At 37.2% G+C, this 27,853-nt stretch overlaps 1 protein-coding gene across 4 annotated transcripts in view; it reads right to left on the reverse strand.

Moving 5' to 3' along the window:
* The window catches only part of ELP3 (elongator acetyltransferase complex subunit 3), a 101,262-nt gene that overhangs the window by 35,775 nt on the left and 37,634 nt on the right, over window positions 1-27,853 (reverse strand). For all 4 annotated transcript variants that reach the window (XM_045880076.3, XM_064585339.1, XM_045880075.3 and 1 more), the window contains 3 exons: window positions 20,082-20,243; window positions 16,933-17,059; window positions 6,777-6,970 (listed from right to left, as the gene is read on the reverse strand). In XM_045880076.3, the coding sequence (XP_045736032.1) occupies window positions 6,777-6,970; window positions 16,933-17,059; window positions 20,082-20,243 (483 nt within the window). The remainder of the gene's footprint in view (window positions 1-6,776; window positions 6,971-16,932; window positions 17,060-20,081; window positions 20,244-27,853) is intronic.

The raw sequence follows: 27,853 nt of genomic DNA on the forward strand, positions 1-27,853 counted from the left end.
TGCAATTTGCTCATCAAAAACCTCTCAAAATGATGTCTAGAGCTTTTTTGGTCTGAAGGTTCTCAAGCTTCGGAAGCATGTTTTGGTTGCAAATTGGTATTCTTATTCTAATGCTTCACAGTGATTTAAATACCACGGCAAGGCAGACAGCTGTCAAAGGGCCCGCAGGCAACAGCACTTTAATGTGGCTCCATCATGTGTCTGCACAGAATTTCACATTCAATCATGCACTGCATCCTTCAGGGCCACAACAGAGAATCATCTATTAGAATACTGCTTCATAAAAGTACCCAATAAGATGTTACTGACTCAACGGTCATAAAATTAGAAGTGTAAATTATAAATTAGTAAAGAAAAGGTGGGGAAAATGTCCAATTAAAAATACCAAGTAATCTATTAGTAAAATATAGTATTAAAAAAAAGGCCAAGTATAAAACATTGTGTTTTCACTTGAAATATCTTCTCTCCTACTCTCCTTCCTCTCTCCCCTTCTAACACCTGTCTGAAAAACAATTCCTAAAATCTCCCTGTATGTTTAGATGCACCAGTCAACACTAAGTTTATTACCTGTAATTGGTAGAAGCTGTCACTAGGTGACCCTACATAGAAATAGCCAGATATCCTAAAGGCACAGAACACAAAGACACATACGATTTGCCTTTACTATGGTTTAAGACAAAAATAAACTATAATTATTAAATTACCTAGATTCAACACTCTGGAAGGAGACTCTTCTCCCTTGCCAATGATTTCTTTATCAGTTTTCTACATTCTCAGAGTTGCTCTAAAAGTTTAAAACTGAAGCTAGAAGGAACATTGCAGAGTCAAAACCATATGATTCTCTTTGCCCAAATCAGGTTTCTCAGTTACTTAACACTGTCTAGAGACTCTGTCTTTTCCTGTACACATTTGTATATAATGTTTGAGTTACCCACTAAAACTTTCTTTAGCATCTCTATTTCAAAATTTTACCATCCAGCTATCCATACAAATTTCCTTCTAGAGGGCCAGATATACCAAATTTGAGCTTTAACCAAATATAAAATAAATAAAATATAAAATATTAAGCCAAGACATGAAACTTTTTACCAGAACACAGCTATCAGACTGTTCTTAAGTGTTAAATGTACTATGTGAACATGGCTTTTTGTCTCCCTAGTCTTCATATTTGTCCAGAAGAATGAAGATAATTCAAAAGGCCTCTAAAAGGTAAAATTTAGATTTTCTCTGAGTTATCTCAACAAAAAGCACCATCTCCTTTATGATCCAAATTCCATGACTGGAACTTATATACAAAACAGATAACTGATTTAAGAAGAAGCACAAATAATAATCAGTTACATGAAAAAATGTTAATCTTCACTAAAAACTACAGAAATGCAAATTAAAACCCATAGGTAAATAAAAAATGTAAGCATCTGATTCTATAGAGATTGTGATAAAACCAATAACTACTTACTACTCGAAATTGGAAGCTTATCCTAATCCCTTTGGAAATCTATATCAATATACATAGCAAAACCCACAAAATTCATTTATACTCCCCTTGTTCCAGAAAGTATATTCATCATCATCAAGTAAGGTTCCCTTAGCATGAGTGATCCTTTTCCTAGATTATACTACTCTAATAGATGACTTCATCAAAAGTAAAAATGGATTTTGCTATGTACATGGATTTTAGCTGTCATGGAGGTCAGGATAGTGATAAAAAAAAAAGAAAGCTGGAAGCAACCTAAATGTCCAATATCAGGGAACAGTTTACTAAATGAGACAAATTAAAATGCTAGACTGCAGTGCTGCCATTAAAATTATAACTATGAAGATTATTCTAAGTCTTCATGAGAAATGGAACACAAAAATGCAAACAAAATATTTGCAAGTGTATAAAATGTATTGCTATGTAAAGATGCATTCCAATCATACAAGGAAATTTTTGGAAAAATAACATAAGGCTGTTATTACTGTGTATTTTGAAAGTGCTTTTAAAGTAGCTTTATAGAGAAGTTATTTTGTTCATGTAAATACAGTGCTTTATGACTAGAACTTAAGTAGAAAATACAAGTTCTGGATAGTTAGTAATATCCTACAAACTCTGTTGGAAAAAAAGTATAAAATCACATGCTCTGAAAGAAATGTATTGGGATCAACAAACGGTGGTACATAAAAACATTCTCTACCTCAGCACTGTAAAAGCCTAGGCTAGAATTTCAGTGATGATTGATAACAAAAAAACAAGTCAATATAAAATAAGTTTGAATAATTTTTTATGCGGTATATACCAAGAAAGTATGCAAATAAAAATGGCTAAAAAGCAAGTAGCAAAACATAAATCTGAATGAATTCTTATGTAGGTAGCCATAGTAATAGTTCAGTAATATTCAACGCAAAAAATAAGGTAATGTATTTGAAGGGATTCTGTCCATGCTTATTGGAAAACAAATGCTTTAAATTAGTGCATGATGAGCTACATAAAACCAAAGAATTCTAATGGAAACCTGTTTAGCAATATCATGGTTAAATTAGAAATACAAAAAATAGAAAAATAAAATAGAAAGTATCCCAAAGATTTTAATCTTTATTCTAAAAAACCTAGAAAATAATCACATCCAAAATTAAGTAAATTATCAGTCCCAAAGCATGAAAATCTGACATCACAGGTTGACTCTGGATGACTCTCTCCACCAAAGGCATTTGCTACGTTAGGAACTGAGTCATCACCATCTTGAAATAAATTCTGAGTGAGTCTGAGGACATTACTAATTCCATGTTTAAAGAGACTGTACCTCTCGTTTTACAGCACTCTGTTAAGTTTTAATTCCCCCACACATCTGTAAAGTACTAAGAGTGTCACTTCAAAATCTTAAGCCTACACCCACCTGTACCATCTGTCCTGCATAAATCTTTTAAGTGATGTATTGATAGAGAAATAGAACTGACGGTTTGGCTTCTTGGAATTAGAGCTGGGGGACACTTCTATTGCTGGATTCTCCAGAAAGAGCCCTAATGGTGTCATAATAGGAGAACTGAGAACACGGTTTCTTTCATCAGCCTCATGTTGGTTATCCATAATATTATGCCCTTCTCATCATATAACCTTTGGTTATATTAACACACATGTTCTTAATTCTTCTGGTCATGATGCCCTCACAATTCTGCTATAGAGATTATTTTGCTGCTCTTGTTTTCTCAAAGTCTTTATTTTCTTGGTGGTAGGCCAGGACAATGTCCCATGGTGATATTTCGTGGTCTATGAAATTAAGCTTTTAATGTTATAGCAATGTCTCTGTTGCTTTTGACTCACTGGTTACAGCAGTAAGAAATTTAAAACTGAAAGTGAAGGGGGAGAATGCAAATTCTTCACCTGATTGTGTGAGTTATGCCTTGTTACTTATGGTAAGAAACTATGGTGTGTATGGCTGTGAAATTTCTATCTACTCCGTGGTATTTGCTGCCATTCTCTGCTGCTGGGAAGTACTATCTTCTGAGCTCTCTGGATGCCCAGTAGTGTAAGTGCCTGACATTAAGTTTTTGATTGCTGAGGCATCCATTTCAAAAGACATCCATCCTGAGTAAACATATTGCCAGCTGTCTGACACAGCAACTAGCAAAACAACCAGATAAGGATTTAGACTGCCCCTCCCCCCAACGAAGTTCCCTCTTTCAGAAAGCCCTGGGTAACCTCGATAACTGGCCCACTGAGTGGCCCCACTTCTTCCTTATCATACCCTAATTCCCACTCTTGTTCTTTAAATTAACCAATAATGAGTGAACCCACAAAACCCTAGACACTCCACCCCTGGATCCTAATAAAGGCAGAGAGGCCCAGGTTCATGCCTTTCCCCCATTCCCTCTCAAGCTCACTGTGTACCTATTGGGTTTGCTGGCTACCCTCCAGGACATTTGAGTAACAAATCTTGTTTCTCAAAGTCCCCTGATGGTTTTGCTGCAGTGTGTCCTGCAATTATAATAAGGGCTAGTCCAGCAACACTGGCCCCCATGGGGGAAATATGTGTTAGGGCTCACTATGAATAATAAGGGCCAGGTAAGTGTCTCAGGTACTCAGAGCTGATAAGATCACTATCATTAAATTAAGGTCAACACAACAGATCTGTTGTCACACTCCGCTGCTGGGAAGTAGTATCTTCACTTGTATCTAGTTGCTCAAGTCAGTTAAATGCAAATAATCTTTTTCTTTTGTCTTTGTTAATACTACTTATTGCATCTTTGTTTTCTTTTGTATTAATTTACATTTTTACAAAGTTACAGAAAAAGTCCCAAGTGCAGTACAAATAACTATTTTCCTAAATTATTTGATGGTAAATTGGGAACAAGATGTTCCAACACCCTCAGAATACTTAAAGTATTTCCTACAACAGGGATATTCTCTTACACAATCATAATACAACCATCAAAATCCGGAAATTAACACCGGTACTTTACTACTGTCTAATCCTGGACTCCACTGCAGGTTCACCAGTGTCTAAATAATGTCCTTTATAGCAAAAGGGTCCAGTCAGAACCCTGTGTTGTATTTAGGTATCATGACTTTTTAGTCTCCTTCAAAATGAAACTCTTTCCTTAATTCTTATAATTTTGAAGATTTCACACTATTTTTTAGAATATCCCTCAATTTGGGATTGTCTGCTGTTTCCTCATAATTAAATTCAGATTATGGAATTTTGGCTGAGTAACACAGAAGTGATACTGTCATACTATCATGTGGCACATAACTGACTTGTCCTGTTACTGATGATATTCACTTTGACCAGCTGCCAGTCTTCTCCACAGTCAAGTTACTTATTTCTGCTCTGTAATTAATAAGCATGTTGTAGGGAGGTATTCTGAAACAATTCGCATTATTCGCAGTAGCTATGTTCTACAAAGTTGCCATGAATGCTGAGTTAGTGAATATTAAAACACTGCTCCTAGGAGGAATACAGGGCTAGGTTCCTGTGAGCCTTTGGTCACAACATTTTCATTAACTGATCAACATATAACCTTGTTTCACATGTGTTTAACAACACCTTATATATATAATTATTGATTCAATATTGAACTCCCGGCCAACAGTGCTGTAACTCAAGGCTGAATGAAGCTTATCTAACACATCTATTTTCTCCAGAAGGCACATCATAGCTTTCTTGCACTTAGGAACACTACACAACATTTCAGTACTACCCTTAAGGGTCATTTTAAATAGTGAAATCACCAACAAACGGCAAAAAAATGCAAAAAAACATGGCTTTAAACAGACTGTGAAAAAGACACACTGTATTTATTATTTATTATACATTTCTATATCTTCCTATATGTTGAAAACCATGAGTTCACACCAGTATCTCCTATTCTAAAACACCACAGGGTGCACTCTAATTTTCTTTTTCACACTTGTAATTTCCATTCCAGCTCCCATTATCCTTAATATTGTCTACTTTCCTAGCTCAACGCTCTGCAAGTAACCAATCTTCCGTTGCTGTCCTCTTCTCTGCACCCACTCCAGAGATATGCTCCTCACCCTGCTCAGTTCTGACATCCTGTGCCAGACCAGCCCTTGGCGAGAATGCCCTTTTTACCACATCTGGGCTGCCAGAGACCATGCCACACCACTGCCTCCTCCACAGGTGCAGCCTACATACCCGCCCTGTGGCTCCCTACTTCTGTGCGGATGGCTGTATCGTTGGAACACCTTCTAATGTCTTTTGAACTGAGTTTCAGAAGGGTTGAAAAAGAAGGGGAAGGACAATGCAAACAGTTTTGGCAGCTGAGTTTTCCTCAGTATTTAAAAGAAAAAAAACCAGAAATCATATGGGCAATTTAGATCCTTAAACTGGGCCAATAATTTAAAAAAATTTAAGAAATCAAATACGTTGTGGCAGAAGTATGGTGTGTAAATATCCTTCAACTTTTAAGCAAATCCATTATTTTATATTCTTGATAATTTTCTTCATTCTGCTTATTTTCAGTACTCACTGTTTTATATTATGAGGAACACAATTTTTGTGCTCAGTGGAGTAATAATCACAGCAACTGATTGTACATGCATTTGCTAGTCACCTTTTCAAACCTTCTGTTTGTACTAGAATCTAGGCAGCTTTTGGCAAGATGGTAGAAATGTGCCTTCCTGAACAGCAAAGACAGGGATGGCTTTGTCAGGATTGTAGGTAGACAGGTAACTTTATGGTTCCTAAAATTTTTCTTCCATGTTATGTTTCTTGTAAAATAAATAAATAAACATATGTATGTATGTATGTCATGAATGCAAATGAGATCTTAGGTTTTCTCTCCGCTAGGAAAAAAGCCATTAAGATGATTTCTTTCATGCCGTCAGGAATAGGTTACTCTTTCTCCACATTTACATTAATATCTGTGAAGAATGATTATAGCTACTCTTTCTTTTTTTTCTTCAGAGGCTCTGCAACAGGGATAACAGACACATGGCTACACTTCCTCCTTCCATACTCACTACTGTATCCAGATTGAAGTAGACCTGTAAAAGGAAATTCTGGAACCAACATCATGCATATGTACCATCATAACTCCATTTCCTGGCACATGAAGCAATGGAGAGATGAATACATGAATAAATAAGATACTGGCAAAGTGGCCTGGACATGATTTCCATCTCTGTCTATGTATAGACAGCATTCCAGGTCTCATTTTTAATTAAAAAAAAAATAAGATTCAAACCCCTCAATATTAACTCGGACTGCTCTCATTAGAAATTAAACAGACAGACTCATCACTGATTACTTCTGGCATAAAAGAGAACACACTACCTCTGCACTCGGTACACTCGAGTCCATGGAGGCACAAGAGCAAGGATCCGAGCCACCAATTCGATCAGGTCGCTAGGAGAATAACTCTTATATCTTCCGGACTTCCACAGCTCATAAAGCCCAGTTCCACGAATCACCAGAGTAGGGTAAAGTTTCAAACCATCAGGACGAAAAGCAGGGTTCTCAAAAAATTCCTGTGAATGGAGAATAGAAAATTACAACTCCATTAGTTATGTAGAGATTGATGAAGGTTCCACGGTCAAGTTTCAGTCCTGGGCCAGCTTCTCTCACATACCTACCAAGTCCTTAGACTGCCTTGATGGAACAAAACAGCAACTCATTGTTTTTACAGTCTCACTGGAGCAAAATGTGTGCATGCTGGGTTATAAAGCCCTCGTTAATCCAGCCCCTGTCTACTGCTGCAATCTCATCTCCTCACCACCTGCCTCTCTGCCTTTGCAAAGGCAATTTCCTCTGTCTGGAAAGTACATCAATTTTACTTCATCTAGCGAATCTCCAGGTCTCGGCATGAATGCCAATTCTTCAGAGAGGCCTTCCTGACCTTCAAATACAAGTTGCCTCGCTTAAAAAAAAAAAAAAAATTCATACTGAATTCTATATTACTGCTTTCTTAGTATCATCACACTGATAATTTATTCGATGCCCGCCTTCACCTCTAGACTGTATCCTCCTTTCATAATAGAATATGCTTAACTGTTCCAACTTTTAAAAAAGTTGTGACAGAGATCATCACTTGCCTGCAAAAACTAAAATGTTTACTATACAGCCCTTAGCAGAAAGAGTATGCCAATCCCTCTTCAGGCCAACTGGCACCATTCCTAACCTGGGATACACACTATCTGTTATCTAGACACTGAGAAATACATCTAATTTATCTACTTTGACATAGTCATTTCCTGTACTATATCATCTCAGCTGGCTTTATTTGGGATAAAGCAAGGAGACACCAGGCATTATCCTTTCCATGACTTTGCACTGCTCATTTGCTCTTACTTTAGCACAGTGCGTGATAGAGGAATGAGGTGGACTCAGTTTCCTCTCACCCCACCCTGGCATTAGTACCTAGAGAGCCAGCTGTACTACATCGTGACTATAACAATGCTTTTTATCTTGTGCTCCATTATTCTTTTTTTTTTTTTTTTTTTTTAAGATTTTATTTATTTATTTGACAGAGAGAGACACAGTGAGAGAGGGAACACAAGCAGGGGGAGTGGGAGAGGGAGAAGCAGGCTTCCCGCGGAGCAGGGAGCCCGATGCGGGGCTCGATCCCAGGACCCTGGGATCATGACCTGAGCCGAAGGCAGACGCTTAACGACTGAGCCACCCAGGCGCCCCTGTGCTCCATTATTCTTGTAGAGCTTTCCAAAGCTTAACTTGCTTTTCAAAGAAATGTAACTACAGACTTTTCGATCTCTCTCATTGATTTCTGTCATATTCTTAAATGCTGTATTCTTTGTGCATCATTTGGTCTTAGGGATATTCTTCTGTAATTGCATGTAATTTTCCCTGTAACATTTATATATTAATGATTCATTAGGCCTTTATAAGTATTCTATAGCCACCCAAAAGAACACATATGGCAAGTCATTCTGTACCTAGTCTGAATCCATAATGGAATATGGGATTTCAGAAAAGTAGTTCAAGGGCTTATATGATAAATTTAGAAGATAGTTGGGTTGGTAAGAATGATGATAGATGAAATTGGTTCTGGACTTCTGGTTAAACATGGAGAATTGAAACGTGTGTTTCCTTCCTTTCCCTCCAAAATCACTGTAATATAAGAGATGAACTTTTAAAAAAGTATAAACCCAGAAGAACAAAAAGAACATCAGAGGAAATCAGTTGGGTGTTAGAGGACAGGACCAGTGATGGTAATAAATTTTTGGAAGACAGAAAATGGATGAAGATTGGTAAATGACTTTGCAAGTAAATAAAACTGTAAACAAAGTATCTGCAAAAGTGGATACCCATGAAAGTCCAGCTCAGTCACACTAGAGTCCCAGAAAAGCTCATGGGTCAAAAGTACCATTAACCAGGCAGGATGGAAGAAATCACAGGATTTCTTCTGTCTGAACATGGAGGGATTTATCCCTTATTCCTTTGGCCTGCCTACAGGTAGTCACCTGCCCATTTGTTCCCTGGAGAAACTGCTGGATTCTGAGATTCCAGGTACAAAGGAAGGCCTAGGTGAGGATAAAGGCTGAAGACAGAGAGATTAAGTGAAAGCCAGCACACTCACTGGTGGATTCCCTGCCTTGCTCCCTGGATACCAGCAGTCAATTTTCTGTGACCTACTCATACCAGCCACCCCCAAGCAGGAAGTTGGAGAGTTCATCTCTGGATTAATCAAATGGCCCTAAATAAGAGTTCAAGATACTGACATTTGAGAATCCCCTAAAGAAAAGGAGAGCTGGGGCACATCTGGCTGGCTCAGTTGGAGAGCATGTGACTCTTGATCTTGGGGTTGTGAGTTCAAGCCCTATGGTTGGGTGTAGATTACTGAAAAATAAAATCTTAAAAAATATAAATAAAATAAAACCTTAAAAAAAGAAAAGGAGAGATTATATGAATATCCTTCAATGAGGTATCCCAGCAGCTAGCTACCTAGACCTTGCAATCTGTTCTTTCAGCCCCTTACTTTTATTTTTTAATTTTAATTTTTTTAAGGGGGGTTGGGTGGAGCAGAGGGAGAGGGAAAGAAAGCCTCTTAAGCAGGCTCCATGCCCAGCACGGAGCCTGACACGGGGCTTAATCTCACAACCTGAGATCATGACCTGAGACAAAATCAAGAGTTGGACGCTTAACTGACTAAGCTACCCAGGCCCCCCCGTCCCTTACTTTTAAAGTATGACCATTTGGCTAAGGATTACCAGAAGCTTGGAGGAAGCCTAAAAAATAAAGGGCAGAACAAAACAAAAAGAAAAAAAAGTAACTTGGAGGAAAGATGCATTGCATAAAGGAAAATGAAACTTAAAAAACCCTATAATTCCTTCAGAGAGAGAAGATCTATTACATCTATTAAACAAGAACAAGATGCTAGAGAAAAACAACCAGAAGGTAAGAAAGAACTCTTGAAAATCAAAGCTATAACAAAAATAATAACACTTAACAGAAAAGTTGAAAGATAAACATGAGAATAGAAGAAAGCAGGAAAAAAAGGACAAATAGGTAAAAAATATAAAAAAGACGAACCTGGGAGATCCAACATTTACTTAATAGGAGTTTTAGAAAGAGAACATAGAGGGCACCTGGGTGGCTCAGTTGGTTGAGCGACTGCCTTCGGCTCAGGTCACGATCCTGGAGTCCCTGGATCGAGTCCCGCATCGGGCTCCCTGCTCAGCGAGGAGCCTGCTTCTCCCTCTAACCCTCCCCCCTCTCATGTACTCTCTCTCTCTCTCTCATTCTCGCTCTCTGAAATAAATAAATAAATCTTTAAAAAAAAAAAAAAGAAAGAGAACATAGAAAATGAAAGGGGAAAATTATCCAGTGGTTCAAGGAAATTTCCCAGATGACAGATCCTTCAAAAATCTAGCACAATTAGTTAAAAACCTCTTGCCAAGATACAGCACTGTGAAATTTCACAACATATGGGATAAAGACAATTTTCTAAAATATTCCAGAGTTAACAAAATACCCAGGTTACATAGATCATAGGATTAAAGAATAAGGAATAAAAACAAAATTGTGCTCTTAACAGCAATGCTAAAAGCTACAAGGCAATGGTGCAATGCCTTAAAAAAATGTTTTTACACAATTCTGTAAGTGTGAAGGTTGCATAGAGCCATTTTTTCGAGCACACCAAAGCCTTACTTTCTATGATGAATATTTCCTAAGGAAACTGGTGGAAAATGTGTTTACTAGTAAAGTCAAGGAATAAACAAATAAAAAGGGTTAACTTGGAAACCAGAAAACAAAGAATCCAATCCAGGAGATTGGTGAAGAGAAGTGTCCAGGAGGACAGTTGTGAACCAGGCACAGAGAACTGCCAGTCTAGTCTGGAGTTGGAGGACAAGACATCCATGAGTCATGTCACTAGCCTAAAAAAGGAACTGAGAGAATATCTGATTAATTAGGCCACTGGTAGAGAGGCCTTAACATTGAGTGGGTGGGTACCCTTGAAAGTTACAGGTGCATAGAAAACTAAGCAAATTAAAAAAAAAGACAGTTATTAATTCTAGAAAAAACCCAAAATGTTATTCAAGAAAAGAATGTTAGTATATTACTTGGCTCTATGTCAGTAATAATTTATGTAAAAACTGTAATGTAAACATTGACTACTAATGTAGCTAAAATAGTGATGTAACAATATTGGGAGAATGGGAGCAGAGTTTAGAAGAATTAACTTTTCATCTACAGTAAGACAAGAGAATCTATCCAAAATCATCAGGAAAAAGCAATCCAAGCATGGTAGTAAGAAATATAGAGGGGTAAATACCCAGAAAAAAACTCCAGCTACAACAGTTGAAAGTGGCAGAGGACTACTACTGTGTTTTGATATGATCTCTCTAGGATGTACTGAATTTTCAAGTAATATTTAATAGTGATTTTATTATTTAACAACTTTTATATTGTAAAAATAAAAAACTAATCTGATAAACATCAGTCTGGTGCAATGCGAATGGAACATCAGAAGGGAAGAGGGCTGGTGGCTGGGTGATTTAGTTGAGAAGCTGTCTAACTGTGTAGGTGAGCTGATGAAAGTATGAACTGAAGTTGTGGCAGCGGGGACCGAGAGGAGGGGAGCTCTGAAGGACAGGCAGAGGGAGTTACTGACAACCTCCTGTGGAGTTAGATTCAAGGTATGAAGGGATAGTCACAGCAGCAAAGATTTACTGAGCACTCACTACATGCCAGGCATGTTTCTAAGTGTGTTACATCCATTTTCTCAGCTAATCTTCATAATAGGGAGATACTATAATTAACCTCATTTTTGAGATGAGGAAACTGGGGAACAAAGCAGTCAAACAGTCTGTTACTAAGTACTGGGGGCCAGGATCCAAACTAGGCGGTCTGGCTCCAGAGTCCACATATTCTCTACTTGCTCCTGAAGGACTCCTGAATTTCTGGCTAGGGAGAATATGTGGATGAAGAGGCCACCAAGCATGACAGGAAAAAAAAAGAGGAAGAGACGGCTGGGGGAAAGGATAAATATGTCCAAACTGGACATACCAAGTTCTAACTACATGTAAGACATCTAGTGCTAGTTGCAGAGTATTAAGTCTGCAAGACTGGTCTGAAGAGCCTAAGGCTTCAGGCTGGAGAGAAAATGAGACTCACCGAAGTGTAAGTGGTCAAGTTAGAATAGAAGAAAGGCAAGCAGACAGAAGAGAGCAAAAGACAGAACCTACATTTCAGTGGTGGGAAGAAAAAGAAGACAGAGCAGAAAAGAAAGAGTCCTGGAGGTAAGAAGAGAGCCAGGAGACAGAAGAGTCACAAAAGCCAGGAGGGTGAGAATCCCAAAACGGAGACAGTCTTTAACAACAACAAATGCTAAGACTGAATAACATGACAGCAGAGAAGTATCCTTTGCATCTGGAGATTAGGAAGTCTTTTACAACATTCGAGAGAAGAGTTTCAGTGAAGGGTGGGAGCCAAACTGCAGTCGGTTTGAGGAATGAAGGGGAGGGAGAAGCAGAGACACTGGAGCGTTTGTAACATGATCTGTCTGGGTGCACTCAAGGAAAAGGAAAGGAAGGTATTGCTGTCTTTCACTGTAGGTTTTTCGGTACAATTTGACTTTTAAAATTATGCATGTATTCCTTTGATTCGAACAAAAAATAACTAAAAGTAGAATGAGGTTTAAAGTTTTGTTAAGATCCAACTTGACTTGTATTTCAACATCATTCAGGTCATGAATAGTCATTCATAGTCAAACTTCCCTTCACCTAAAAAAGTTACCACAGAAAGGTGCCATGGAAAGGGTGCTTACCTAAGAGCTTGGGTTCTACCTGAGACGCACCACTGACTTGACTAGTTACGTAATCTCATCAGGCCGGCTTCCTCAATTGAAGAGACTACAACAGGTGGTCTTTTCTGATAGAATGCTACAGTGACTTGTTTCCTATGCCACTATCTTCATAACAAGCCTTTATATTAAAAACAAGTAACAACAAATACCGCTAGCCATCCCTGCCAAACAGTAGTAACTCAATCACACTGGCTCAGTGGGGGGAAAAAAAGAACTTGTATCAGATGTTAATAGACTTTGAAAGACTTCTGATAACTGACAGGAGATTCTGAAGAGAAATAAATGTTCTTCAAGCATTTTCAGCAATCTTAGCTTGGATATTCAAGAGCAGTCTAATTTTTAAAGGAATAAAACACCAAAACAGCTAAAAGTTACTTTGAGTAATAAATAAGTCCTATCTGAGGATAGCTGGAAAGGGTGAAGTTAATGCTTTCAGGATAAATTCCCGAATTTCCACCACAACAAGGACTTCCAGCTTTGTAAGAAAAAAGGAAGCTTCATTTTTGAGTTCCCGGAAAATATAAGCAAATGCTATTTATCACACACAGTTACACTAGATAACTGTGATAAGATAAGAGTGTGAATTTGTCATGAACAGATGCAAATAAACAGATACTAAGAGTAGTGACCCAGAGCTGACCTAAACAACAAGGTGTGAGATCTAAGTCAATTTATAACTAGCACACTGTAGGCATACAACCCAAGATATAGCTGTGATATCTCAGCAGGCTAGGTAGTAGCTTTATGGATTCGTGCCAGGCAAGGCTATCCCGTCCTCTACAAATATAACATTTGGTACACTTCTGTAATTATAAGACAGACTCCTGATTTAGCAACACTTCCTATGGAACAAAACACATTAATTAGGGAAAATATATCTGTGGGTTGCTAATGATGGGACAATAAAATAAAGTAGGGAAAAAAGTTTTTAAAGTATAAAATAGGGGTGCCTGGGTGGCTCAGTTGGTTAAGCGTCTGCCTTCAGCTCAGGTCATGATCTCAGGGTCCTGGGATCAGGTCCTGCATGGGGTTCCCTGCTCAGTGGGCAGTCTGCTCCCTCTCCCTCTGCTAGTCCTACTAATTCAGGAAAGGCTGTGAATTCCAAATAGGCCCAAACAAGATCTCCTAAACAAAAATTAGTTTTAAAAGTTTTTGTGTAAACTTTTATTGGAGTGTATCTTAGATACAAAAAAGTACACAAACTCTAAGTATATATCTTGACGGATTTTTACACCATCTTATAACCAGCACCCACTCAAATTAAGAAAAAGAATATCAAAACCTTAGAAGCCCACCTCATGCCTGTTTCCAGTTACAATTCCACCCAAAGTTTTTGGACTTCATATTAACAGAATTGTATGTTGGGTAGTCTTTTGGATCAGGTTTCCTTTGCTCAATTTTATGTTGAAAAGAATCAGTCATGTTGTTGCATGAGATTGTAATTAATTTATTATTTTTTATAGTATTTCATTGTATGACTACATCATAATTTATTTATGCATTCTGTTGTTAAATGGACACTTGTTGCCACTCTGATGATATTACCAATAGTAATTTGTGACCGTGACTTTTGGTAAATATGTGTAGGCATTTCTGTTGAGTATACATCTACAATTACTGGGTCATGGGGTATGCATATATTCACCCTTAGTAGATAATGTCATACATGATGTACCAATGTACTAGCAGTAAATGAAGAATTCTAGTTGCTCCATACTCTTAGCAACATCTGATTTAGTCTTTTTTTCATTTTAGCTATTCTTAGCTTTTCTGGTGAATATATAGTAGGAATGCATCATAGTTTTAAATTTCATTTCTTTGAAGATTAATGACTTTGAGAACTTTTAAATATGTTTATCGGCTGTTTGAATATCCTATTTGTGAAGTGCTTGTTCAAATGGTTTTGCCATTCTCCTATTGGGCTATCTGCTTTTTTCTTACTGATTTGTAGAAATTCTTTATTTTAAGGCAATTTAATTTTGCAGAGAATTTTCCTCTAGAGAGAAATGTTAGCTCTATTTTGTCACTCCTTTATTTGCTGGGATGCAGTCAGAAAAGGCATACAGTCTGTTCATATTCCCTTTGAGTTTTTCTGAAAAGATTACAAACAAGAAGATATATTTATTTACATGAAGAATTGTCTTTGCAATATTATCACTGAACTATATTTTGAAGACAGTAAGGAAAATGAATAGTAAGACTCAGCTATTTGCTATTATTTGAAACATGCCATATTTTTTTCGAAGGACACCTAAAGTTATGAATTCTGACTATATCTCTGGTCCACCTAGGAGCTGTGTTAAAGAAAAGTGTTTCAGGGGCCTTTTAGAATTGGAGTCTGGGTACCTGGCTATTAACCACTGAGGAGAGGCTATTAGTATTAGATTCAAAATCTTTACACAGCTAACACAGGGGAATTAGTTACAGGGATATTTATGAATTAGTACTATCTTATAAATTGGCCTTTGGTTGTAATTCACTGGCTTAAAAATTATAAAGATAAACTTCTGACAAGGAAAGAAAGAATTATTAAATATGTCACAAATAAGGCAAGGTGAAATCCATTTTTCTAAATAGAGTAAAATAAACTATTTTTGTGAATGAAATAACTTGATAAATACTTTCACTCTCTTCTCTAAAAGAATATCCCAAAGGTACTTTCTCTAGCTGAGAATCTGGAGGAGAAAAAAAAAAAAAAAAAGAGTTCTGATCAATCTCATTTCCCAAGACAACAGGAACACAGGAACAAGCAAACATGTGACAGAGTAACAACAACAACAAAAAAATCCAAAAAACAAAAAAGCAAAGAACAAAAACCAAAACCAACCAACCCAGAGTTAGGTATTAAAATTTAAAAAACAGAAAACCTAGGAAAAAACCCAAGTATTTTCTCTTACTGTTTAATGAAATCCTGGAAGAGAAAAGCAGCTCTAAGTTCAGAAGCATCTGAAGAAATCATAAATAAAGGATGGATTTGACAACAGATACAAAAGTGAAAGGCCCAAGACAAAGTGGGCAAAAATATTTGTAACAACTATTTTTAAAAAACCAATGAGGAGCGCCTGTGTGGCTCAGTCGGTTAAGCGTCTGCCCTCGGCTTAGGCCATGATCTTAGGGTCCTGGGCTCCCTGCTCAGTGAGGAGTCTGCTTCTTTGTCTCCCTCTGCCCCTCTCCACTAATCGTGTGCTCACGTGTGCTCTCTCTCAGATAAATAAAATCTTAAAAAAAACCAAAAAACCCCCAATGAATCCAGAATGTCCTTACCTAGAAAGTTCATCTAAATTAACATTAAAAATATTCATATCCAACAGAGTAATTGGTCAGAGAACAAAAACACACAATTCTAAAAAGATGCAAGAATTATGATTATTACATGCAAACCTGAAAAATATATTACTATAATTATGAAATACAAGTTGAAATGGCACTTTAATCCACCAAATTAGCAAAGATAGAAACATTTTATCTGTGTGTGTATGTAAATACATAAACAGGAGAGATTTGGGGAAAAAGATAACCCTGCTAAAATGACTAAATTATTACAACCGTCTGAAAAGCAACTAATGTGGTGAGATTCTTTAAATGTTTATACCTTTACCTGGTAATTCTACTCCAGGGAATTTATCTTAAAGAAATAATCCTAAATACTACAAAAAGTTATAGGCATAAAACTGTTCACCTGCAGTGCTATTTACAATATAAAAAACTGGCAATAACTTCAATTTAAAAAAATTTGGAAGGAATTAAGCAAAGTATGGCAATTTAATGGAAATTAAGTACACATTTAAATATGTTAACATTTTAACAGAGACCAGGCTATATAACAAGATAAATGCTTACATTACGTTAAGTGAAAAAGCCATTAAAATAATTACTTACCATATATGTAAGTGTGTCTGTGTGTATATATGTATAAACTATCTCATCCCTCCAAAAAGCCAAACATAAAAAAATTCTAGAAAGAAGTATATTAAAATGTTAGGGTTTTATTTGGTGTTGGGGCTGTGACTTTTCTTTCACTACAGTGTTTCCACTGTTCTATAATGAGGCAATATTGCTTAAATAATGATAGGGAAATCAGCAGTAAATAATCAAAAAGAGCAGAGAGGGTAGACAGAGCAGCATATAGAGGCATTCTAAATTAGCCTGGTTTAAGGCAACACTTACTGTAAACTGTTCAATGTCTCTCTCTAGTCCCACATTTGGCAGATCAGGCATCATATGAGCCACGACTTTGAACCCAGAATCCTTGGCCAGGTGAAATGACTCACATACTGCCTTCACAGTGTGGCCCCTGAGGAAAGAAAATTCACATCTGTTATACAAATAAATGGGAAGGGAGGTTAACACAAGGAACAGAGGGAAAACAATCTCTGAGACATGTAATGGTAGTTTTATAATGAAGAATAATATGGTTGGGGAATAAAAATCTCAGAAAATCATTTTTATATCTCTAGCTCTGAGAAGGCCTGGAAATAAATAATTTCACTTCTGAGATATTTCTCAGAAATTCTCCATGTACTTACTCAAGGCTGTGACAGTAAATGACTGGGTTAACCAGAGTTAATGTATACTAAAATTATTTGGACTATAAAAAAAAATTATTTAGGGCGCCTGGGTGGCTCAGTTGGTTAAGCGACTGCCTTCGGCTCAGGTCATGATCCTGGAGTCCTGGGATCGAGTCCCACATCGGGCTCCTTGCTCAGCAGGGAGTCTGCTTCTCCCTCTGACCCTCCCCCCTCTCATGCTCTCTCTATCTCATTCTCTCTCTCAAATAAATAAATAAAATCTTTAAAAAAAAATTATTTGGTTTAGCATCATCAGCTGAAGTAAGCTTATTGATGTAAATATTTAAGTTAAAACCAAAAAAATGAGCTCAAAACCATGCAGAAGCAGCCTCTTGTTATGCTCTTTCCTTTAAAAATCTTTTGAAATTATTTGGAGACAGAGAGGAAGAATGTCACCTACATACAAAATAGATTTCATTCTGGTGGTCTCCAAGGTCCTTAAAAAAGTGAGAAGAGTGAATGATTTAGTGACAAGGCAGAACCATCTGGGGCCAGCTGGGTAAATCATCTTACCATTCTAGTACCACATCCAAGTAGAAAGCAAGCCCTAATAACAGTTTGGGGCTACTATAAACTGAAGCCCTAAGCCAATCCTTTCACCTCCAAGACATTCCCATTCACCACACACACACACACACACACACACACACACAAAATCCTAGAAACAATGGACTCCATCCTACTCTGGATGTTACCATCCATTTCCATTAAACCATTTCCAATCTCTTTTTGCTAACCACTTCCCAATTTATATGACTAGGTGAAGCCTCTCTCCTGATAACCCATGCAAATATCCAGTACTCTAAAGTTCTACTGTACAATACCATGGTCCCTAGGCACATGTACTCACTCAGTTTATACTTAATTAAAATGAAAAATTCAGTTCCTCAGTTGCACTATCATATTGAACAGTGCAGGTGTAGAACACTTCAATCACTGTAGAATGTTCTGCTGGACAGCTCTGCTCTAAAGGAGACCCTCAACTGGTTGTTCTACATGTATCTAGAATTCAGTACATCCAAAAATGAAACTCACCTTCCCTCCAAGACTCCTCTACTTCCCATTCTCTCCTACCCCCATTTCCATTCAGTCACTAAACACTGTCATTCACTTCTTTTCAAAACATCATTTCTTGTTTAAATGAGTGCAACAGCCTCTTAACTGGTCTTCCTTCTAGCATGCTCTTCTTAATCCACCTCCATACTGTGATCCTTCCAAAGGGATCTAAAATGCAGATATGTTCGTATCACAATTTAGCATAGAGCCTGTTCTCAGATTAAAGCCCAAACTCCCTGGGCTGATTTCTAAGTTTCTTAACTGGTCTTCCTTCTAGCATGCTCTTCTTAATCCACCTCCATACTGTGATCCTTCCAAAGGGATCTAAAATGCAGATATGTTCCTATCACAATTTAGCATAGAGCCTGTTCTCAGATTAAAGCCCAAACTCCCTGGGCTGATTTCTAAGTTTCCTCATCATCTGGCCACCATGGCTTACTTTTTCAGCCTCACCTCTTACCACTCTCCTACCTCATGCTCTACACTCTTAACCAAGCTAACCTGCTCCAAATCCCCTAAATATACCACGTGCACCCATCCTCAGGACTTTGCTTGTATGTTTCTTTCTGTCTGAAATAATCTTCCTCTTCCCCACCTAAGTCATACTCTTCCCGTAAGTCTCAAGTCTGATGTCATTCTTTTCAGAACGCTTGCCTGACCTTCAAGAGACTCTTCCCATCTCCAGTTACAACCCCTGATCACTGCAGCAGGCCAACCAGTGCTTCTGGTTTAAGACTCTCTCCTACAAGAGCGCATTCTACTCAGGTTAATCTTTCTTAAGCCTGATTTCTGTGTAATTCTTCCCTGTGCTCAAAAGTATCCAAAAGACCTCTAGTACCTAAAGGAAAGATTCCTCTCTCCTTAGCCTGGCATTCTTCTGGTGGTTTCTAAGATGCTGACCAGTGTATGTTTCCCTAGTTCCCTTTTACTTCCTTCTCCTACCACAACCCCCAATTATGTCTGCCCCTCCTAGTAAAGCAGCCTTTAAAGTCCAACTGAACACATACCAACTTCCCGAAGCCTGCCTTTACATCCACAATCAATGATCTCTGCTGCCTAATAAACTCCTGAAATCTTCTGTTTTTCTCTAATTTACCAATTAATCATGAAGTTCCTTATATAGCTAATCTTTCATGTGTATCTTTTCTCCTCAACTCAGTGATCTATTTCTAGAGTTCTACAAGAGAACTTCATATGGCTCTGTCAACCTTATTTCCATTCTTTCTTACCCTCCCAAATTTCTCAGTTTATATCCATTGCTCCCCAACCCTTCTTTCACTACTCTGCTTATTGGCATCCACTTCACAAAAACTAATCTTTTAAATATCACCCTGATGTCCTTCTTGTTCAAACCCTTCTCTTTGTTTCCATGCCCCTGGCCTTCTCTCCTGCTGTAGATGACCGATCTTGAGCCCTGCCTTCTGCTTTCCAAATGGGAAAGGCTGTTTATGACAAGAACAGGAAGAGAGAAGAGCACGTTTACAGGCTGCTGGAAAAGAGCCAGTAAAGACTAGAAATTAGGAAAGGGGATGGAAATTAAGAGCAGAGATAGAAGGATGACCCTGAAAAGAAGGAATACCTATATATCTTTCTCTAAGATTGGTAGGAAGGAGAAGAGGATGAACATGAACATAGATATAATCAGTGGGAGTTAGAAGGATACTTGTGTGAAATCATTTGCCCCCATCTTACCTGTTGGTATCTCTGGCCACATCTTCGTAGACACTCTGCACCCCAATCTCCAGCCTTGTGCAGCCATAGGTCAACATGTCACTTAAATGCCGCTTCATACAATAATCTGGTCTAGTCTCAATAGTAATTCCGATACACTTTGTGAGGCTTCTCTCAGAATACCTGTCAAGCAAATCTAAAAGTAAACAACCTACCACAGCTTTAGGACATTTGCTCCCATTTAAAGGACCGTCTTCTCTTAGTCCTGTAAGACAGTGGTTAAGAGAGTGGCCTCTAGACCCAGACTGTCTGCGTTCAAATCCTGGCTCTGCTACTTCCTAACTATGCAAACAGGAATGTTATTATTAACCTCTCTGTGCTTCGGTTTCATTATCTGCAAAATGAAGCTAATAGGAGTCATACCTCATAGGACTGACATGAGTGAACTAGCACATAGTACTGTTACCATTCATTATCATTCTTATCCTCCTACAGTACGCTGCAAACCATAATCTCCTTGAAAGCAGTGATTTCAACTGTGGAAACCCTAGCAACCACTTTTCATAGAAGTGAAAACTATCTGCCTTATTTATTTCCCACTCCATATTTTATGTCATGTTAAATAAAAGAAAAAAAAAGAAGGGGAGAGTAGGTATGTATAATGATCATAGAAATAATTTAGATAAAATGTCTTCTATATACACACAAGTCATTCTGCCAAGCCTATTAATTTTAGCAATGATTTACAAAATTAGGCATCATTTTTCTCTTTCACTAACACCAGGTATCAAAGTACTGAGTAACACTTTAGATTCAAGCTGCCTGAATTAATGGTTTTATTGCTGGCCAAGAATCAAGAGAAGTAAAAATGACTTGTTGAGGAGGCTGCTGCTGTGAGGGGGTACCTAACATTTACGCAGGCCACTGTGCCAAGCACTATGCGAGACACTCTGTACATATGGAATGCTCCCATCAGCTCTATGAAGTGTGTCTTCTTATTTTCATTTCACAGATGAAGAAACTGAGGTTCAAAGAGATTAAGTACCTTGTCCAAGGACACAGAGCTAATAACATCCAAGTCAGGATTTGAAATTGGGCCCACCTGACTTCCAAATCCTTGTTCTACACTTCACTTTACAGCACTGCTTAGACAATTCAGCAAGGAACATTAGATTTCTCTTTTCAACTTCTCTAACGTCCTAGAACCCAGTGATTCTTTTTGGTGCACCCTTCTACAACTTTCTCAATTCCTTGGGAGGGTGAGGGAAACCTCTTTTTTTTTTCTTTCCCCCGTTTAATTTCCATTTTTTCAAAGAAGTTCAAAGTTCTTTCTTGAAGTACAAAAATCATAAAATTTCCAAAATTTTGTAACTACTCCTTTAGGTTCACTTCTTCATTAACTGTCAATAAAAGCTGACTTATTTAATGTTAATACAGTTATTAACGAAGTTAAGAATCACTGAACTGGAGGATTGATTCTGAAATTTTCCATTCTCGACATTCAAACTCTTTTACACTGTTTATTACTGTATTCCATAAGGTTTTATACAGGATTACCAGAGGCAACAGAACTAAAAAGTAAATAAGTAGTCCAAAGTTACTAAAGTGAATCATGAGAGAGAAAAAGGGCTCCGATTTTATCAAATCTTGCCTAAGACAGGATACTAAATCATTATGCTTTTTTGAAGTAAATCAGAAAGTCACATACCTCTCAAATAGGTGGGTACCAAGACTTGCAGTAACAGAAGTACATAATGCCATGGCTAAATATAATTTTCTTTGAGTATCAATTACTGTGTTTGGGTAAAACCATATTTAAAAAATTAAAATACTATATTATGGAGAAAGGAAATCACATGAAGGCTGATTTTAAAAAAAGGATAGCAAGAAACTCTAAATTAGTTTATTTAAGAAAGTAAATAAGAACATATTAGAATCAAGCATTCCAAAATTGTTATCACAAATCTCCCTATTAACTGCCTGTTTCATAAATATGGCCTCCAGTAGTTCTTAAAAGAAAGTTCAGCATCACAACAGTACCCTGCATCACTGGGAAAAAACTAGAGGATGGGCAACTGTGCAAGTGGGAATCTGTCTAGAGGAAAGAGGAAATCACCTGCTAATCTTTCTATTGCCCAGATCATGAAAGGCATGCAGACAGAGGAAGCCGCTGCAAGGACTATAAGGTCTCTTCCTAAGTAGTTGGAATATAGTAGAAGGACAGAGACAAGCCTTATTCTCAAATAATAATTTAACTCCATTTCAAAAATGTCTTTCCTCTTAAGGGAAATGCCATTATCTTTTGCAGGAGAAGAAATGGAAAAATGAAAGAAATTAAGTTTTTAAAAGCTAACATTTTATATTTACAAAAAGCTTTTACCACTATCTTCTTTTCAGAATTGTATTTTCATTTGAAAAGCAATTAAGCAAAAACTCTTTTAATCTGAATGACAAAAACAATGGGGTATTTTCCTAAAGAACAGAGTTTAAGGTCATTTTTCCTATAGGATCACTCTATTTTTATTAGGATTTTTGTTAATGCTACATTTAGTCCTACAATCACTGAACCTACCTCTTCATTTAACAGAGGTGTAAAGATATTAATGATTGTTCTTTAATATGCAAATATTTGCATTAAGGCTTTCAACTAGTCTAAGCAAATTACAACTTTTGGGGTGATTTTCAGGGCCTACCATAACCCTCCATATCATTTTAGGTAGCCATCCAACAGTGTGCCTCTCCTTAGTACCTAGTTCAACTCCCATACCTTCTGGGGGGCCGCAGAATTCTTGGGCACCTAGGAAATACGCTACACATTTTCCAACTCTGATCATAAACTTCTAAGAGACCAAGTCAGAGACCAAGTTTTTTTTTTCTTTCCCCCGTTTAATTTCCTTCCTTTCAAAGAAGTTCAGAGTTCTTTCTTGAAGTACAAAAACCATAAAATTTTTGCACCCAGGTCTTCTAATTCCAATTCCACTGCTCTTTTTGTGATATTACAGGGTCATCTTAAATAAGTCTGGACCCTACCTGTATGGGGCTATGTGGAATCCTACACTTTTTTGTATGCCACAAAAAAGTGGCACCAACTATAAAAGATGCTAATATGCTCTGCAAAGCCAAATAACTTAAGCCAATAACTTATGACAGCATTTTTTTTTTTTTTAACAAGGCTGGGGGGTGGGGTGGGACAATACCTTCAAAGTTTGAACGTACACAAAAACTAAATGCTACCCAGTTTTCAAAACATAGCTCATATACATTTCTCCTCCCACAACATCTTCCCAGAGCCTCTCTTTACTTTGTGCTACCATTCCCAGAGCCACCTTGCCCATAATATGAATACAGTTTGCCCTGTGATTTGTGGATATTTGTCTGTGCAGCTAGACAGGAGGCTCCTTGAAGGCAGTACGCTCAAGTGTGTTTAGAGGTAACTGCTTAAGGGCTTCAGCACTAAAAACTTTCCTTTAGTGTAAAAAAAAAAAAAATACAAAGAATGAATAAATGAATCAGGCATAACTGAAGACACAGGTCTCTCTTTACTCCCATAGCAGCCTCTAGCTAATTCTGCTCGTTATCTTTCCTCTTGCAAAGAATCAACCCTAGAGGGTGCCTTGCACTAGACCAGGTATTCTATAGAAAGGAGTAATACACTAGCTCTTGTCCCAGGGACCCTTAACAATCTAGCTGCAAGAAAAAAGACACAGATGAAATCAAGAAGGATTTAAGAGCAAAGAGCTAGAAGGGGCAGAAATATAAATATATATTATTTCTTGGTTCTATTTATAGAAGGAAAAAAGTAAACTATAAAAGTGATATCTATTATTACTAACTCCTTGCCTGAAGGGCCCCAACAAAGGGGACACTGAAGGAAGACAGCAAACCAATGTTAAAGTCTCTCTATTATCTTCTGGAAACTGTTTACATGATTCACTCCAGGAAGACTATGGCATCAAAGAACACTTCTCACTGCTATCAATTTGTTGCAGTCCTCTTTTAAAACCTCTGTCATTAATAAAGTCGGATGTGTCTTAGTCTACTCCTCCTGCGTGAAATCTCACTAGAGCTCTAGGCCCAAATTCCTGAAAACCTTAGAGAACCTTCCTACATGGACCTCAACCTGCTCAAACCAAATGGCAAAGTAAATAAAAATGGTACCTAGATGAAATGTTAATTTTCATTAGTCATAATATAAAACTCCTTTCCGTATCTACAATCCCAAAATCGCTAAGTAGAATTTACAAAATTCTTGGACAGCCAAAGATGTTTGAATTGCCAAATAACATCTGGGATTACTGACGCAATTCCTCAATAGTAGCACCACAGAACAAATTATTTTTTACTATAATCATATCTGGAAAATATCTCAATAAAATTTTATGCTCTGTACAATGCTGTGCTGGTGATATTCTAGACTTAAGAATGACTGAGTTGGGTGTTGGGTGATTTAAAAATCACAATTTTTTTCCTTTTCCCTTTATTTTTTGAGACAGTGGTCAAGTTTGCTTCCTGGATATTGGTTGTTATTGTCAAGGGGGTCTATAAAACAATAAGGTTCTGCCCAACACAAACTAAGGAAACAGAAAGAAACAGAATTCTGATTTTTAAATGAGCACAACCGATGAAAAACTAACCTGGTGACCTTGTAATTTAGTGACAAATCAGGGACCTATCATGCTAGTTGACAAGGTGTAAGATATATATAGGAAAAACAACCCATAACATTTTGGGCTTTAATCCTTTCAACAGCTGACAAGAATGCTATCAGACAGCTGAAGAACCAACAGCAATGCATTATTAATAGAAAAGAAAAAAATTACAGTTATTACACATTCTTTTAATATTACATACACATTCAAATTTAAGGACTATATATAAGGACTATAAATGCATTATAGAAAAGTTGTCATTGTCAGAAAGTGACTGCTAGATGAAAAATAACTTCCAAATACATCTTTTAGATAAACATTCTCATTCCAATAGAAATCTTCAAACTACAGAATGTCAGAGAAAGAAGTAATTTCAGAGATATTCTAGTCCCACCTCATCTTTATAGATGAGGAAAATAAAGCAGAGAACACGGAAGTGGCTTAAATCAGGTAATAATGCAAGATAATCACAGACATAGTGTGAAATCTAAGTCTCCTGATTCTTCATGCACAGTTCTTTCCACTGGGTTCATTTAATAACATTTACTTAGTACTCTCTATCTGTAAGACATTATGCTAGATATAAGGGTTCTCTTTTAAGAAGACATTCCCTCTTAAAGGAAATAGGAAGGGGTGCCAGACAGTTAAGCGTCCAACTCCTGATTTCAGCTCAGGTCATGATCTCAGGGTTGTGAGATTGAGCTCTGCATCAGGCTCCTCGTGCAGAGTGGAGTCGGCTTGAGATTCTCTCTCTCCTCTTCCTCTTCCTCTGCCCCTGCCCCGCCCTTTCTCCCTCCCTCCAATAAATAAATAAATAGAAATCTAAAAAAACCCCCCAAAACAAAAAACTGAAATCATACAGAATAGGCTCTCCCTGAGTAAAATGGCATTAAATTAGAAATCGACAACAATGAGATACCAAGAAAAACTCCGTTTTTTGGAAATCTGGAAATTAAACAACCAATTTCTATATAATCCATGGGTCAAAATATAAAGGATTTAAAAAATATTTTGAGTAGAATAATAATTATAATACAACATATCAAAGTTTGTGGGATTCTGCCAAAGCAGTGCTTAGAGGAAAACTTGAAGGTTTAAATACTTACATCGGGGGGGGAAAAAAAGGTCTATAATAATGGCCAAGCCTCTATACCTTACTAAGTCACAGAAAATGAACCATAACGTACCCCAAAGAAAGAAGACAACAAAAAAAAGTAAAGCAGAAATCAATGAAGTAGAGGACATAAAGTCAAAAGTCAGTTCTTTGAAAAGAACAACAAAATTGATAAACCCCTAACTAATCAAGAAAAAAAGAGAAAACACAGATTATCCGTACCAGGATTCAAAGAGGGGTGATCACTAACATCCTACAGATATTAAAAGCATAATTAAGGGAATATTATGAACAACTTAATACCAAAAAGTTTGACAACCTGGATGAAGTAGACAAATTCCTTGAAAAATATAACTTACCAAAATGGATACAGATAAAACAGAAAATCTGAATATCCCTAGTTAAGAATTTAATTAATCATCTAAAACCCTTCCATAAAGAAAACTTCAGCCTTGGATAATTTTACTGGTGAGTTCTAACAAACACTTATGGAAGAAAAACATTCATTTTATATGAACTTTCAGAAAACAGAGGAGGACACACTTCCTAACATGTTTTATGGGGCTGACATAATAACACAAATACCAAAACCTAACAAAGAAATTACAAAAAAGGAAATTACAAACCACCATCTCTCATGAACATATACACAAAATCCTTTCCAAAGTATTAGCAAAATGATATATAAAAAGGATAACACATTATGACCAAATAGGGTTTATCCTAGGAATGGAAGGTTAGTTTTTTGATTTTTTTTTTAAAGATTTTATTTATTTATTTGACAGAGAGAGACACAGCGAGAGAGGGAACACAAGCAGGGGGAGTGGGAGAGGGAGAAGCAGGCTTCCTGCAGAGCAGGGAGCCCGATGCGGGACTCGACCCCAGGACCCTGGGATCATGACCTGAGCCGAAGGCAGACGCTTAACAACTGAGCCACCCAGGCACCCCTGAAGGTTAGTTTAAAATTAAAAAAATCAAAGTAATCTACCTGATAAAAATAAAGGAGGAAAATTATGTGATCATCTGACTAGATACAGAGAAGTCATTAGACAAATGAATTAGTGATAAAACCTCTCAGCAAACTTCTTCAATCTAATAACGGTATCTACAAAAAACTCCTCAAGGAATATTGCAGTTACTATTGAAATATTCAATGTTTCCCCTGTGTTACTGGGAATAAGAAAAAGAAGCCCACTCTCACCACTTCTATTTAACACTGTCCTAATGTCCTAGCCATTACAATAAAGAAAAAGGATGCAAATCCAAGAAGAAAAATCAAAGCCTTCTGTATTTGCAAATTGTTTATGAAGAAAATCCTAGGAAATTTACAAAAACAACTTTTAGAACTAAGTAGTGAATTTATTAAGGTAATCTGATACAAGGTTAATATACAAAAAAAATCAAATGGTGTATCTATATATTATCTGTAATCAGTCTGAAAATGAAACTTTCAAGAAGTTCAATTTCTGTAGCATCAACAAACACAAAAATATTTTAGGATAAGTTTAACAGAAGGCTAATAACATCTCTACACTGGAGATTTCTAAGAGAAATTAAAGAAGACCTAAGTAAATGAGGAGATAGACTATTTTCATGGATCAGAAGACTCAATATTGTCATCAATTTTCTCTAAATTGTTCTATAGTTGTTTTTTTTTTAAAGATTTTATTTATTTATTTGACAGAGAGAGAGAGAGACAGTGAGAGAGGGAACACAAGCAGGGGGAGTGAGAGAGGGAGAAGCAGGCTTCCCACAGAGCAGGGAGCCCAATGTGGGGCTCAATCCCAGGACCCTGGGATCATGACCTGAGCCTAAGGCAGAAGCTTAACGACCGAGCCACCAGGTGCCCCTAAATTGTTCTATAGTTTTAACGCAATCCCAATCCCAACACACTTTTTAGTAGAAACTGACAAGCTGATTCTAAACTTTACATAGAAATGCAAAGGAACTAGAATATCCAAGACAATCTTGAAAAACAATGACAAAGACAACTCATACTACTTGGCTTCAAGATATACTATGAAGCTACA

This window comes from Mirounga angustirostris, unplaced genomic scaffold, assembly GCF_029215605.1.
Source record: "Mirounga angustirostris isolate CCGP_5_RB_7025 unplaced genomic scaffold, mMirAng1.0.hap1 SCAF_2, whole genome shotgun sequence".
NCBI classification, from domain to species: domain Eukaryota; kingdom Metazoa; phylum Chordata; class Mammalia; order Carnivora; family Phocidae; genus Mirounga; species Mirounga angustirostris.